This window comes from Heloderma suspectum, chromosome 2 (genome assembly GCF_057233095.1).
Source record: "Heloderma suspectum isolate Gila_16-S chromosome 2, 16-S_ref, whole genome shotgun sequence".
NCBI classification, from domain to species: Eukaryota; Metazoa; Chordata; class Lepidosauria; order Squamata; family Helodermatidae; genus Heloderma; species Heloderma suspectum.
In genome coordinates, this window is record NC_139459.1 from 177,010,259 (window position 1) to 177,026,783 (window position 16,525).

General features: G+C 50.7%; 1 protein-coding gene across 1 annotated transcript; it reads left to right on the top strand.

Annotated features, from left to right (window-relative positions):
• The first annotated feature begins 958 nt into the window (after positions 1-958).
• On the top strand, positions 959-16,516 carry LOC146353427 (protein HTATIP2-like). Its single transcript, XM_084836409.1, has 5 exons — positions 959-1,159; positions 11,130-11,237; positions 11,880-12,017; positions 14,127-14,188; positions 15,620-16,516. The coding sequence occupies exons 1-5, from the start codon at positions 959-961 to the stop codon at positions 15,834-15,836; spliced, it is 726 nt and encodes a 241-aa protein (XP_084692535.1). The 3' UTR covers positions 15,837-16,516.
• The last annotated feature ends 9 nt before the right edge of the window (positions 16,517-16,525 follow it).

Genomic DNA, 16,525 nt, shown 5'->3' on the forward strand with positions numbered 1-16,525 from the left:
CATTTGATTTCACTGTTCTTTTTGCTAACTTTGGTGAACTGTGAATACATTTTAGTTATTCTAAATTTGCATACACACACACACTTGTGTCATGGGCCTGTGCCCCTGATCTTTCAAGTACCTAGCAATTCCCCTGCCCTATGCTAGCAGCAACAGATTCTCCTCCTCCTTTTCTCTTTACCATCTTAACTAATGCCCCTTCCCCCAGGGAATTCCACCATGGGCTTGTTGCAAGGAAACATTCCGTGAGAACAGAATCGTGCAGCACATCAAGAGGGTGGGAGCCCGTCTTGGAGACAGGCTTGGGAACGGCTTGTGCCTTTCTATGGGGACGACCTTGATACCTATTCAGGGTGGTGACGGGTATCTGGATGGGAAATACTGCAGTTGCGGCACTTGCAATAACCACATGTTGCAATCATGTCCTACTTCAGAGAACTGACAGAGTACATCATGTCTAGACTGAGAAATCTTCAGCAGGCACAATGGAAATAAGGAACACCCGTTCTCTTCTTCTCTAGGAGAAAGTCCCACTGAATTCGGTTCTGAGTAGACATGCATAGGACTGTAATGCATATTGTTAGCCGGATAGTGCAAACTTATTTATCTCTACTCAGAAGGAAGCCCCACTGAGTTCAACGGGACATTCTCCGGGGCAGGTGTGCATAGGACTGCAGCCTTCATTTGAGCAAAGGGCTTGCTCGATCTCCGGGCCATACATCCCACGAGTAGTATGATCAGGATACGCCAATAGGAGTAACCCCCCCCCCCCCAGTTGCGATGGTCATGTGGTATATGCTGACAGGGGGGCAGGGGGCGTTAAGGTTACGTTTATTTTTAGAAATTAAGCACTGGCTTGTTCCAAACCTTGCCAGGTGCCACGTCAGGCTTTTGGCATGTCGTGTTCCTTGCCTGACTAAATGTGCTCTTTTCCCCACCGTTGCCTCCTGCCAGCAGAATGGCTGCCCACAGTCCAGAAGAACTGAAGAATCTCCGAAAGAGCTTCCAAGAAAAGAACCAGTCCTGTTTCATCTTGGGTGCCTCTGGCGAAACTGGGAAAGAACTGCTAGCTGAGATCTTGCGACAGCAAGTGTTCTCCAGGGTGACGCTGATCGGCCGCCGAAAGCTGAACTTGGAAGGGCCGCTTTACGCCAACGTGGTATGAAAGCAAAGCCAGCCTCTGATGGTTACTTACTGTTCATTTATTACATTTCTATCCCATGTTGAACTCAAAGCTGCATCTGTGGTTCTCCTCTTCCGCCCCCTCCCCTTTTTATGTTAACAACAACCCTGTGAGGTAGATTAGGCTGCGAGTTGGTGACTGGCTCCAAATCACACAGTGAGCTTCCCGGCTGAGTGAAGGTTTGAATATGGCTCTATCACGACGCCACGTTGGTTAGGGTTACATAGCCAGCTCTTGCATCTTATCACTTATTTCTATAATTTTATGCCCCACCTTTTGGATCAAAAATATTCAAGACAGCTTCCAACTTCAATATGTAAGTGATACGCTGCCTCTTACATGATTCAAAACATTATAAACCACCCCCATCCAATTAAAATGCAGCAGACATATAAAAGCCAACTAAAAGAGACAAGGGCCCCATCTACACGGCCAATTTAGTGGAGTGACAGCACATCTGTCAGGAGCGCCCTAGCTGCCTCTTAAAGCCCCCTCCAGTAGCCCAAACAAGACGCAGACAGAAGGGATTCTTTCCAAGGCTTTATTCCTTTACAACCTAATGACTCTTTCAGATGCTAATTGCCAGCAACTAAGAAAGGAACTGCGAAGTGTATCATAGCAGAGTAACCTAAGCTCCATCTGCGCAGTTGGTCCCCGTTTAGAGGAGGGTGGGAAAACTCTGAAACTTATGGGCTAGGAGTGGAGGCTCCCGCCCTTACCCATGGGGCATCGGGACGCAGCCGTTCCCGTAGCACCAAGCGGGCTGAGCGCCTCCTCTCGGCGCCCTCCACCTCACGCCTCTCTCTGCGCCAGCACCTTGCGTCTAGCAACAACCGATCTGCCGCTCTTTCACTGCCAGGGTCACTATCTCTCTCAGGAATGCGAGGAGACGGGGCCTCTCCCTGCAGCCGCGCCTCTGAGAGATGAGCAGACTCCTCTCCCACGGGTGTAGCTCGTCCTCAGAATCAGAGCTGCTTTGGGGCTCTATGGGCTCAGGTCCAACCCTGACAACATCAGGGTGATGCTGTTGCCAATCCGCAGCAACCATGTAGCTTCCCTCTGGAAAAGGCACGTTTTTGGAATGTCCTTTTAGTACGTCTTTTTTCCTTAAACGCTGCTCCCGCATGGTTCTGTTGCAGTGTGCCCCATCCCCCAGCATTAAGTCCTGAGCACACCTATTTCTGTGACCTGGCAGTGATCTGGTCAAGGGGTGGGACTGCCCCGTTTTCCCCTCCATTCCCTCTTTTTCCCCATTCACAGTAGGGTTGCTCTCCCATTCACAATATCTAGCCAGTTTGCAGCCTGTATTTGCCATTCTGAAAATTGCAATAGCACTGTTTCGGAATACCGCAGTAGCTGCTTCCCCCGTTCACAGTATTTGTATTTCCCTGCAGTAGCGCTGTTTCAACCATTCACCAAAGTGCAGTAGCTGCTTCACCCATTCAGATTATATAGCCTGTTTTTCCCATTCACAACTGGGCAGCATCTTTTAATCTTTCACAATATTCCAATGGTGGATGAGAAGGGAGAGGTAAACAACAGGGGCTTAATTCAGCACTTCCAGTAAACTTCCCTGAGCAGGGCAGGATGGACAGACGTGGGGAACAAGCCTCCCTCATTTGCTGAGCAGCACCTATGGGATTCATGATGTCCAGTTCTACTCCACACAGCCAACCCCAAAGTATGGCGGTTTCAAGTGCTGTGTGACCCATGAAAGCAGGGTTTTAGGTAGTGTATTCTCCACTTTTCTTGCTTCGTGTGCCCCTGACGGACCAAAGAAATTCCATGAAAATCCAGCTATAACCAGAAAGCGCTTCTCATTCTGTTTCTGTGTAGGTGGGGCTAAGATCTTTTAAATACCTGTTGGAGTCAAACGTTCATTGTTATGTGTTTTAAAGGAATATATAAACCACTTTTTTCTTTTCTTTTTTTTACAACTGTTTCAAAAGTAGTATACAGTACAACATTTGAAAACAAAGCTACACAAAAGCTAGAGCCAGGGCCTGCAGGAGAAGCCACCACCACCACCACCGGGGAAGAGGCGTGCTTGCCGCCGCTGGGCCTGCTGCCGCCGCCACTGGGCCTGCTGCCGCCGCCGCTGCCACCACCACCAGGCCTTCCTTGTGGACTTCTGCCTGGCAGACCGCCAGTCCCTGCAGGACCAGGGCCCCAGGTACCGAGCCAGCTGTGCTGCTCCACCTGCCCCTCCCTGGAGGGGCTACATAAGCTGGCTGGCTGAGGTGGCCTGGGAGAGCCAGAGCCTGCAGGAGAAGCCACCACCACCGGGGAAGAGGCGTGCTTGCCGCCGCTGGGCCTGCTGCTGCTGCCGCCGCTGGGCCTGCTGCTGCTGCCGCTGCTGGGCCTGCTGCCGCCGCCGCTGCCACCACCACCAGGCCTTCCTTGTGGACTTCTGCCTGGCAGACCGCCAGTCCCTGCAGGACCAGGCCCCCAGGTACCGAGCCAGCTGTGCTGCTCCACCTGCCCGTCCCTGGAGGGGCTACATAAGCTGTCTGGCTGAGGTGGCCTGGGAGAGCCAGGGCCTGCAGGAGAAGCCACCACCACCACCGGGGAAGAGGCGTGCTTGCCACCGCTGGGCCTGCTGCCGCCGCCGCTGGGCCTGCTGCCGCCGCCGCTGCCACCACCACCAGGCCTTCCTTGTGGACTTCTGCCTGGCAGACCGCCAGTCCCTGCAGGACCAGGCCCCCAGGTACCGAGCCAGCTGTGCTGCTCCACCTGCCCTCCCTGGAGGGGCTACATAAGCTGGCTGGCTGAGGTGGCCTGGGAGAGCCAGGGCCTGCAGGAGAAGCCACCACCACCGGGGAAGAGGCCCAACTGGAGGTTGGGCCCGAAGGGCAGTCTGGGGATTCTGCTCGTGTACCGTCCACCCCGCTGCACGACTGACTCCCTGGCTGAGGTGCTTGAGGTGGTCTCTGATGTGCGTGTACAGTCCCCTAACTTACTGGTGTTGGACTTCAACGTACATTCGGAGGCCATCCTCACAGGAGCACCTCGGGACTTCATGGAGACCATGGCCTCCTGGGAGCTGCACCATATTCTAACTGGGCCCACCCATGTAGCCGGTCATGCACTAGACCTTGTATTTGTTTCTGGAGAAGCGGGGAGTGATCTGGAAGTCGGGGGTATATCCACCACCCCCTTGTCATGGTCAGATCACTATCTGGTGATGTTGGACTTCTCGGTTCCACAACCCCTCCGCAGGGGTGGAGGACCCATTAAAATGGTCCGCCCCAGGCGTCTTATGGATCCAAATGGATTCCTGAACGCGCTTGGGGATTCTCTGGGGCATGCCAACGGCCACTCGGTCGAGACCCTGGTGGGTGGCTGGAATGCCGCAATCACTGGAGCATTAGATCGGGTGGCTCCGAAACGCCCTCTCCCCCTGAACAGGGCTCGGACTGCACCATGGTTCAATCCGCGGTTACGAGCTCTGAAACAGGAGGTGAGACGGCTAGAGCGCCGGTGGCGGAAGTCTCGCTCCAAAGACGATCAGACACGGGCTAGAGCTATATCTTCAGCCTATCACGTGGCGGTGAAGGCAGCAAAAAAGGAATATTATGCTGCCTCCATCGCGTCTGCAGAGTGCTGCCCCAGGAGGCTGTTCCAAGTGGTCCGCAGCCTGGTCGGTCCTGTGGCTCCGGAACCACTGGAGCATTCTAAGGCCTCCTGTGAGGCTTTGGCAAGGCACTTTGCAGATAAAATTGATCAGATTAGGTGTGTTACTCTGCACACTGTGGATACAGTTAGTGAGCAAGAGGCGGCCTGTGGCAAACCGGTTTTGTGGGATCGGTTCCAGCTTCTTCCTCCTGATGAAGTGGACAAGGTGCTTTCATCTGTAAGGCCAACCACCTGCTTACTTGATCCTTGCCCATCTTGGCTCATTATGAGCTGCAGAGAGAGACTGGGTGAGGGGATCAAGGCGGTGGTGAACGCCTCCCTTGAGGAGGGAGTGATGCCATCAGCCCTCAAGGAGGCAGTGATAAGACCGCTCTTAAAGAAGCCCTCCTTGGATCCTCAAGTTCTGAACAACTTTCGCCCAGTCTCAAATCTGCCATTTTTGGGCAAGGTGATTGAGCAGGTGGTGGCGGTGCAGTTGAAGGCACACTTGGAAGAAACTGATTATCTAGACCCATTTCAGTCGGGCTTCAGGCCTGGGCATGGGACAGAAACGGCCTTGGTCGCCTTGGTGGATGATATGAGGAGGGCTCTGGATAGGGGTGAATGCTCCTTCCTTGTTCTCCTCGACCTCTCAGCGGCTTTTGATACCGTTGACCACGGTATCCTCCTGGACCGCCTGGAGGGGTTGGGCATTGGAAACACTGTATTGCGGTGGTTCCAGTCCTTCCTCTCTGGCAGGTACCAGAGGGTAGCACTGGGAGAGGAGGTTTCGGACCCGTGGCCACTTACTTGTGGGGTGCCACAGGGTTCCATCCTCTCCCCGATGCTATTTAACATCTATGTGAAGCCACTGGGGGCTATCATCAGGAGGTTTGGGGTGCAGTGTCATCAATATGCGGATGACACTCAGCTCTACCTCTCATTCAAATCTTCACCAAGGTTGGCCGTAGAATCCCTGTCCAAATGTCTGGAGACGGTGAGTGGCTGGATGGGGAGGAATAAGCTGAAGAAGCTCAACCCTGACAAGACCGAGGTACTTTTGGTGGGAGACAAGAGGAGGCTGGGGGATGTTGACCTGGTGTTGAATGGGGTACAGCTACCCTTGAAAGACCAGGTCCGCAGCCTGGGGGTCATTTTGGACTCCCAGCTGTCCATGGAGGCTCAGGTGTCAGCTGTGAGCCGGACAGCGCTGTATCAACTCCATCTGATACGGCGGCTGCGCCCCTACCTTCCCGACCATCTGCTCCCATTGGTAGTACACGCCCTGGTCTCCTCTCGTTTAGACTACTGTAATGCGCTCTACGTGGGGTTACCCTTGAAGACGGTTCGGAAACTGCAGCTGGTACAGAACGCAGCGGCTCGCCTGATTAAAGGCAGCCGCCGGCGAGATCACATCACTCCAGTGCTGAAGGAGTTGCACTGGTTACCAGTTGTTTTCCGGGCCAAATTCAAGGTGTTGGTTTTGACCTTTAAAACCCTATATGGTTCCGGCCCAGCCTATCTTAAGGAGCGCCTCCAGCAACACCAGACAGGCCGCTTAACAAGATCAGCCTCGGATGGCCTTCTCTCTGTCCCATCAGCCAGGACAGCTAGACTGGTGGGGACGAGGGAGAGGGCCTTCTCTGTGGTGGCCCCCACTCTGTGGAACTCCCTCCCTAGGGAACTCCGTCATGCCCCCTCTTTAATGAGCTTCCGTCGTGCATTAAAAACGTGGTTGTTCAGGCAGGCATTTGGGGTGGGTTAGGGTATTTTTTTAAAAAAAAATTTATGGTAAAATTTTATTGTTTTAAATTGTTTATGGTGGGTTGTACATCGCCCAGAGTGGCTGGGTGACCAGTCAGATGGGCGATTAATAAATTTAATAAATAAATAAATAAATAAATAAATGGTGTAAAAAAAAAAAAACACCTTTAAGAAAAACAACACAGTGGAATAGATTGTTCCCCAAACAGCTAGTTTGGCACCAGGGCCATCTTCGCTTGCAGTCCTGTACACACTGAAGTCAATAGGATTTTCTTCACAGTAGACCTGCATAGAATTAGTCTGGAGGAAACATGAGCAGAGTCCCTGCCCTCTTTCCCTCCTCCTTGATGGGTTTTATATGGTATTGCTACCTCCTATTAGAAAGGCAATTAGCAGAGAGAAAGGCAAAGCAGAATGAGCGTTTCACAGAATCATAGAATAGTAGGGTTGGAAGGGGCCTGTAAGACCATCAAGTCCAACCCCCTGCTCAATGCAGGATCCAAGTCAGAGCATCCCTGACAGATGGCTGTCCAGCTTCATCTTGAATGCCTCCAGCGTGGGAGAGCCCACCACCTCCCTAGGTAATTGGTTCCATTGTTGTATTGCTCTAACAGTTGGGAAGTTTTTCCTGGCTTCCTGTAACTTGAGCCCATTATTTCGTGTCCTGCACTCTGGGATGATCAAGAAGAGATCCTGGCCTTCCTCTCTGTGACAACCTTTCAGGTACCTGAAGAGTGCTATCCTATCTCCCCTCAGTCTTCTCTTCTCAAGGCTAAACAGGCCCAGTTCTTTCAGTCTCTCCTCAGAGGGCTTTGTTTCCAGTCCCCTGATCATCTTCGTTGCCCTCCTCTGAACCCTCTCCAGTTTGTCTGCATCCTTCTTAAAGTGTGGTGCCCAGAACTGGACACAGTACTCCCGATGAGGCCTAACCAGTGCTGAGTAGAGGGGAACTAGTACTTCCTGGGATTTGGAAGCTATGCTTCTATTAATGCAGCCCAAAATAGCATTTGCCTTTTTTGCAGCAACATCACATTTTTGGCTCCTATTCAGCTTGTGATCGACAACATTTCCAAGTTCCTTCTTGCTTGTAGTATTGTTGAGCCAAGTATCGCCCGTCTTGTAACTGTGCATTTGGTTTCTTTTTCCTAGGTGCAGATCTTGGCATTCATCCCTATTAAATGTCATTCTGTTGTTTTCTGCCCAGCGCTCCAGCCTATCCAGATCACTTTGAATTTTGTTTCTGACTTCCAGAGTATTCGCTATCCCACACAATTGTGTCATCTGCAAATCTGATAAGCATTCCCTGCACCTCCTCCTCCAAGTCATTAATAAAGATGTTGAAGGGCACTGGGCCCAGGACTGAGCCCTGCAGTACCCCACTCATTACCTCTCCCCAGTTTGAAAAAATCCAATTGAGAAGCACTCTTTGAGTCTGATTCTGTAGCCAACTGTGGATCCACCTGATAGTTGTTTCATCTAGCCCACTTTGAGCTAATTTGCTCATCAGGATATCCTGGGGCACTCTGTAGAAAGCTTTGCTGAAGTCAAGGTGCATTATGCCTACAGCATTCCCACGGTCCACAAGGGAGGTTACCTGATCAAAAACTGAGATCAGATTCGTCTGGCAGGACTTGTTCTTGACAAATCCATGTTGGCTTCGAGTGATCACGGCATTGTTTTCAAGGTGCTTCCAGATGGATTGCTTTATCATCTGCTCCAGAATTTTCCCAGGGATTGATGTCAGACTGACTGGTCTGTAGTTCCCAGGTTCCTCCTTTTTACCCTTTTTGAAGATAGGGACAACATTAACCTTCCTCCAGTCATCTGGCACTTCATCCGTCTTCCATGATTTCTCAAAGAGAATAGACAGTGGCTCTGAGAGTTCTTCTGCCAGTTCCTTTATTACTCTAGGATGCAGTTCATCTGGCCCTGGAGATTTGAACTCATTCAAAGTAATTAGGTGTTCCTTGACCATATGCCTATCGATCTCAAGCTGCAATCCTGCCCCTTCAGCCTGCACTTCGCCTTTGCCAGGGGGGTCATAGACCCTCTTTTGGGAGAAGACTGAGCCAAAGTAGGAATTGAGCACCTCTGCCTTTTCCTTGTCATCTGTTATCGTTTTGCCATCCTTATTTAATAGCTGATCCACCATTTCTTTCCTCTATCTTTTACTATGGATATATCTGAAGAAAGCTTTTTTGTTGCTTTTAGCATCCCTGGCTAACCTCAGCTCAGCTTTAGCCTTCCTGACGCCTCCCCTGCAATTCTGTGCTACCTGCCTATACTCTTCCTTTGTAGCTTGGCCTTCCTTCCACTTCCTATATGTGTTTTTTTGTTGTTGTTTTCAGGTCATTTCTGAGCTTTTTGTGAAGTCACATTGGCTTCTTCTGTTGTCTTCCGCCTTTTGTTCTTCTTGGAATTGCTTGTAATTGTGCCTTTAGAATTTCCTTTTTTAAAGTCTTTCCAGCCCACATGGATACCCAAGGCTATCTTAATAAAAAAGAGACCACACTCTTGCTTTAGTTATGGAAAAAAACAGCTTTACTCACCGTTTCTTGCATTAAAATATACAGGCTCAGCTTACATTTTCCAAAGAGGAGTTTGTTCAGTCGATTTCTTGCGTTCAAGCAGAAGACAGAGACGGCATGCCATGTGCTCCCAGTAATGCAGGATGGAGCAGGAAGGAGGAAACAGGAAACCACCGTAAGCTATAAGTTCCTTTGCCCAGATTCCCAGCACTGGCCCCTTCCTGTAACTTGCAGATGAGTAGGGATGTCAGGGATTCCGCCACGGATCTCAGTGAGGCTAAATGCTAGTGCATTCGGGCCCCCAAAATCCGTGGCAGAATGACGCCCCCGCCGCCCCACCACCCTGCGAAAGGCGCGCGAAACAGAGCACTTACTTGGTGCCGTTTGCGCTGCTTTGCGAATGGCGGCCGTGTCTGCAGCTGCCATTCTCTTCCCCATTTTTGCCATGATAGGCTACGTAAATACTTACATAGCCTATCACGGCTAACACAGGGACGCCATTTGCGCAGCCTATCACGGCAACAAAAGGGAACATAAATGGCAGCCGCTGTAGCCGCCGCCATTTGTGTTCCTGTTTTTTTGCCATGATAGGCTACGTAAATATTTACGTAGCCTATCACGGTGAAAGACAGGGGCGCAAATGGCGGCCGCTACGCCATTTGCGCCCATTTTATTTTTTTTTTGCCGTGATAGGCTATGTAAATATTTACATAGCCTATCACGGCAAAAAAACAGGAACGCAAATGGCGGCCGCCATAGCCACCGCCATTTGCATCCACAGGCTCCACACGCCTGCGAATGCACCCGGCAGCGGCTCCGCAGAGTTGCCGTGGAGCGGAGCCAGCCGGGTTAGGATTTCAGGGGGAGGTGCGGAGCGCCTCCCCCCCACTGCCAATCACCCCTTCAAAAAGGTAAGTGACTTTCGCACATCCCTACAGATGAGGTTGCAATATTTCCAAAACTACTACCACAGGGGAATAGCAAGGCCAGCAGTAGCAGCTTTGCAAATGGCACAGGAGTGGTGTCTGTGTCGTGGCATACAGATGTCTCTCCCTTCCTCTCTACATTAGGCTATGGGGAACTTGTGACCCTCCAGACATTGTTGGACTACATCATCCCTTGCCATGGCCAGGCGGGCTGGAGCTGATGGGGGTTGGAGTTCCCCACCCATCTACAATGTCTGACATACTAGCCGTCAGCAGGTTTTAAATAGGGTCGCCCCACAGGGAAGTGTGGGTTGCACAGACAAGTCATGCAGGAAACAAGGGCCCTTCATCTCTTCCCTCTCCAGTGGGGAATGGCAGGGCTAGCAGACAAAGAGAGAAGGAAGGCACAGACTCTTCTAATGCTTCCTAGCATCTGTGGGAAGTACCAGTTGCTAGGGAACTCACCAGTTGCTGGGGAACTTGGGCAGGAGGGTGCTGTTGCACTCGTGTCCTACCATTGGGTTTCCCACAAGCAGCTGGTTGGCCAATGTGTGGACAGAATACTGGACTAGATGGACCTTGGTCTGATCCAGCAGGGCTCTTCTTACATTCTTATATCCAGTACTACCACTGCACCTCCACTCATTCTTTTGTCCCAGCAGAACCCACTGCTAACGCTTCCTAAAGCAACCCCAAAATAACAAACTTAAACACTCGTTTCCAGAATGGGACAGGGGAGCAGAGCTCCTTTCTGCAAGGTCTACTGACCTTCCCAGTTCTGGAAACAAATGTTTCAGCTTATTTCCAGTTGTTTCAGGAAGTGCTGGCTTCCTGTTGTGCTAACAGTCGGTCCTGCTGGTGTGAGGGTAGTGTCAGATACTGCCCACTAATTCCATCATCATTGAGTAATCTCACTTGGCTCCCAAACACACTGGAGTTGTGTTAAGTCTTCTAGGTTAGAGAATCTTTTCTCTTTGGGGGCGGGGAGTGGGGGGTTGGGACCCATAGAAAGGTCACTGCTTGTTTGCTTACTTGTTCAAAGCTCCATTCGTCCACTTGGATCGTTAATGAGTTATTTCCTGTTTGGGGTTTCTCTTTCGGACCACCCCCCAGTCCCAAGAACTTGTTGACTTCGAGAAATTGGACGACTCTGCTGCCGCCTTCCGAGGCCACACCACTGGATTTTGCTGCCTGGGGACAACCAGGGCCAAAGCCGGAGCGGTGAGGAGCCCGGCCTGGTGGGAGAGCTGGGCGACCTCCAGTGTGCGGGAGGAACTGAGGAGGGGGAGAGACTGGGGGCGAGCAAGGAGGTGCAGGATTGGTGGCCATCCTAAAGTTTTGGTGGAAGGGGCCAGTGTGGCAAGATGGTCTCTTTTCTTTGCCTTTTCAGTCTGAGCATAGCGAGGTTGAAATGGGAAGGCTTGGGAGACTGGGGGGAGGGCGGAATGGGCTGGCCATTGGGTGGCGGCGGGGGTGGGGTGGGGGAATAGACGCAAAGGTTTTGCAAGTTTTATTTATTTATTACATGTGTGCACCACACCTCTTCCAAGGCGCTCTGGACGGCATGCATGGGGCTATCTGTTTTTCTCTCACACAACAACCCTGTGAGGTAGGCTAAACAGAGGTAGAATGACTGTCTCACCCAGCTTTCAAGGCTGAGTGGAGGTTTGACCCCAGGTCTCCCTAGTCCAAGTCCTATACTGCCTTGCCTGTCACCCACTGGTTGAATTTGTTCAGCTACATGCCACCTAATGAATGAAATCTTTTGACGAATGGTCTTTAAATCTGTGCTGACTCGCCCCAGGCACTTGGGACAGAGTGGATTTTCCTAACGTTACTCCCTCTCCCTACCGCACCTCCCAGGATGGATTTGTGCGCGTCGACCGTGACTACGTCGAGCACTCGGCACAGCTAGCCAAAGCCGGTGGATGCCGCCACTTCGTCTTAGAATCGGGCAAGGGTGCAAATGACTCCAGCATCTTCTTCACCCTCCGGGTTAAGGTGTGTCTGGCGGGTGAGGCCCTAATCGGTGGGCCTATTCACACGAGCCTGGAGGGAAGGTGATTAGGTTAACTACAGAGCGGGGGGGGGTAGCGAAACCATGACATGTGGGCCCATCACATGACTGGGAACCACACAGTGCTGCATGGTTCCGCTACCCTGCCCCCCTCCATAGTTACCTGGAGAACTTACCTGAGTGGTTAGCATGCATCCCAACATCCTCTGCAGTGCGAATGGGCTCCTGACGTCTGTTCCAGCATCCCAAATGGCCGCACGATTATAGAGAAAGTCCGCGGTGGCGAGAACGTTGCCTGCAGTGGCAAACACTCTAGCAAGCGGACTCAATGGTTATGGCTTGGAAGTCCTCTGGAGCCTGTTTAAACCACTGAAGAGCCTGCCAGACAACACAGTAAGCCCCCCTGGGGGCCCTTAACCCTTTTGCAGGGGGGTGGTTAGTGGGGGTGGCTTACTAACCACGGGGAACATGGTTTTCTCCCCCCCCCCTCACGCTAAGCCACCATGGTTAGTGGAAATTCCACAACGATCATGGCTTAGCATGACATCTGAGCAGGCCCAGTGGGCTTCAAGATGAGATAGCCAACAGACAGAAGGAACTTCTAGTTTTGGAACTGTTCCCAATTCTATCCTTACATACCCAAGTTCTAAGTCTGTAGTCTCTTCCTATATCAGTCTCCTTGGCAGGAGCTGCAGTAGTGTGCATTTTCAGGGGAGAGAGTGTTAGGTTTATATAGTATTGCTGCTTCTTTTTAATAAGGCAGTTATCAGAGAGAAAGGCAAAGCAGAATGAGTGTTTGCCAACCCCACAAGCACACAGGCTATCTTAGAAAAGCCAACAAAACACTCCTCTTTTATTGAAGGCTTACCCATAAGTATTCCTGCAGTAAAACATGCAGGCACAGCTTACATTTCAAAAGGAGTTTGTTCAGTTAATTTCTTTGTGTTCAGGCAGGAGACAGTCCAAGCATGTGCTCCCAGCAATGGAGGAAGGCAGATGGGGCGGGGGGGGGGGGGAACAGGAAGGAGAAAAAAGGAAACCCCTGAAGACTATGGAGTTCCTATGGCTAGCTATGCCCAGGCATTAACTAGCTAACTGCCCAACTGCCCCCTTCCTATACCTTGCAGATGAGGTTGCAATATTCCCAAGAGGCAGCACCCTTGGCTGAGGAGTTGTTGTTTGGGGAGATCTCACCCTTTAGTGAGTATGCAGGCCAGGTCTCTTTTATCTGTGGCCTGAGATTTTGAATGTGGAAGCAAATGGTGTTTGAGAGATGATGGGTCTGCTCAGAGGCGCATGGGGGCGGGGGTGTCAGGAGCGCCCCTGCTGCCTTCTGTAATCCTCAAGTAGCTAGAATCAACACGCAGACAAAAGGGCTCTTTTCCAAGGCTTTATTTCCATTCAACCTAATGACGCTTACAGATGCTAATCGCCAGAGCCTGACAGGTGGTTAGGGTAACTATGGAGGGGGGGTAGCGAAACCACGATGCGCATACCCGCCACACAACTGGGAACCACGTGGCGACATGTAGTTCCTGTAACCACCCCCCTCGGACTAGTTACCGTAGTCCGTAGCCATCCTTCTGCCACTGTCACTGGTGATCCAAGTGGCCCACGCGCTATGAAATTGTGCACGCCAGCTACTCCGTCTCTCGCAATGCACCAGTGATCATAGAGAAAGTCTGTGCTGGCTAGAGCATCACCAGAAGTGTGGGATGTTCGAGGCTGCTGTATCTATGGTCGCGGGCTAAAAACCACCCGTTTTAACCATCGGGGAGACTGCCACATGTAACAGTAAGCCACCCCAGGGCCACTTAACCCTGCTGCAGTGGGGTGATTAGCTGGGGTGGTTTCAGAACCCTGGTTAGTGGGGTTTTGTCCCCACACACAACATGCTAAGCCACTGTGGTTTGCACAAATTCCGTAAGCATCATGGCTTAGCATGATGTCTGAACAGGGCCGATGTCTCCTCTGCCACTAGATGTTGGTCTTTGGAAGCTCCCTTCGATTTATTTTGAAATCTCTACTGGATTTTGAGTTCTAAGTGTGTATCTGACAGAGAAAGAGAGTTGATTTCCTTCCCTGCCCACCAGGGTGAAGCAGAGGCCAGAGTCCAAGCAGCTGGGTTCGAGCGTTGCTCCATATTTAGGCCAGCGTAAGTATTGCGAAGTGGGTGGGTGCGACCAAAGGGCAAGCACTCAAGTGCTGACTGCCATGCGGAGATGACTAAACGTTGCCAGGCACACCACGGAGGAGGCTGTGCTGGTTGTGGGGAACATTCCTGTGCCTCGACAGACTGCAGATCTGTCCTTGTTTGAACCTTCTCTTCCCATCACGCAGTAAAACAAGACGCCCCAAGTACCTGTTTGGCCATCACTTGAAAACACCTTATCAAATCTCCTTCCGTTGGCTACTACACAGTAGGGCTGAAAGTACACAGTGTGGATGTGCACAGGCTCCATCCCAGCATGACCCATTTATAGGGCAAACGGACCACTCCACTTTGGTCTCCAGGGGTGTATCTATAATGCCGGTTCAGTTACAGTGGATTGGTTCCACCAGCCTTCGCTGAACTTGGTGCCCTCCAGATGTTTTGGGCCACAACCCTCAGCATTCCTAACCATTGGCCTTGCTGGCCTGGGCTGATGGGAGATGAAGTCCAAAACACCTGAAGTTTGTGTCACCTCCCTGTGTGCTTTAACCACTGTTTTGAATAGGTACGATTTAGGAAAGTTGATAAAACAGGTATTTTCCCACCCTTTCAAGGGCAGCGTTATGTGATGTAGTGAATTGAATCAGCAACAATTGTCGTGAATGCAGAATAAGCTAAGATTCAAGAAGCTTTTGGCTTAATTAATACATATAACTATATATATTATAAATATTTATTTATCATAAATAAATAAAATAGAGAAAGGGGGTGATATCCATTTCAAAGGAGTTCAAGGTGGCATATATGGGGGTATGACTCAACCAACACAACAACCCTGTAAGGAGGTTAGGCTGAGAGAGACTGGTTCATTCAAGGGCCATCCATTGAGTTTTATAGCTCAGCAGAGATTTAACCCCCATCTTCTCAGTTCAAGTTCCACATTCCTATCACATGCTGGTTCTTAATGCAACAGGACATATTAGACCACTTTCACTCCACCAATGGCCTCTTTACACTTTACCTGAGCAGCATGGGTGCCACTGTTCTCCAGAGCAGCAGGGGAATAACTCCAGTGGCAGTGGCACCAGCCCTGTGGGGTTGCTGCCTCAGCTGACGTCAGTGGGCCATTATGATGGCACCATTGTGTAGCTGCCATTATGCGGCCTAAGGGTAGATACTTAAGCCTACTCAATCTAATAATCGCTACCATAAATCCAAGACAATTATCCAGTTCTCTGGTCTTGGTGTCTCCAGAAATGCTAGCAGTCTGCACCTCACCCGCATGCTCCCTTCCTCAACTAATCTATTCCTCAGTCGCTTGTTCCTAATCTAAAAGGCCGCATCTGAGGCCTGTTGCCTTCCTGCTGTTGCTATTCTGAGCAGCGATGACATCTAGGTACCTCACAAAGTTCCTCGTTCTGTCTTCTCCTCCAGGTTGTTGCTGTGTGACCGTCAGGAATCTCGGCCTGTTGAATGGATGGCCAGGCAAGTCATAGGAGTGGTAGCCCACATCTTCCCCACAGCTCTGTCTGTCCCCACAGTGACAGTGGCACGGGCGATGGTGAACCATGTGGTGATGCCAGCAAAGGAAGGCCAGAAGGTGGAAGTGCTGGAAAATGCAGCCATACATGCCCTTGGGCAGATGAAATAGTTGGGAGCTTAGCTTCCTGGGTGACATAGCAGAGGAGGGTGCCTCATCAACCCCAAGGCCCAGGCTTTCCTATTTCTCCTTTCCCCTGGAGAGGGTCTCCCCAGCCGTGAGGTCTGGCCTGTTAACTTGGAGCTAGGCCTCTGTGTTTCCATGGTAACTCAGCAAACCGCCACACCTCTGGTGGCAGCCATTTTGAATAGAATTGCTAGTAGCCAGAAGGTCAAATGCTTAACCACTGACTGCAATGCCATGGTCATGAAAGATTGTCAGGCACATCACTGGGGAGTGTGGTGGGGCGCGGGGCAGAACCAAAGCTGGCAAAAAAAGTCAAATGATCTTCAGGCTAAAAGAGTAATAGCTTGTGTAACCTCTGAACTTGGTTTAATTGCATTTTGATTTCATTGCTGAATCAGGAACATCTCCTTTGTTTTTGAAATAATTATAAAAGTTCTTAGTGCTGTTGGGGTTATTTCAAAAGCTTTAAATGTATGTCATTTCTGTTTATGCATTTAATAAGTAATGTGTTTCAATGGGGCATTGTTTATAGTTTATCAATTACATGTTGAAATGCTGCAGCTATAGCTTGAGGCTTCACTGCAGAATAATGTATTGGTTCTGGACTTCGTCATACTTAGAAAAGACCTATTCAAATAAGTCGGACTCAAGTCTGCATCAAACCCAACATTTTT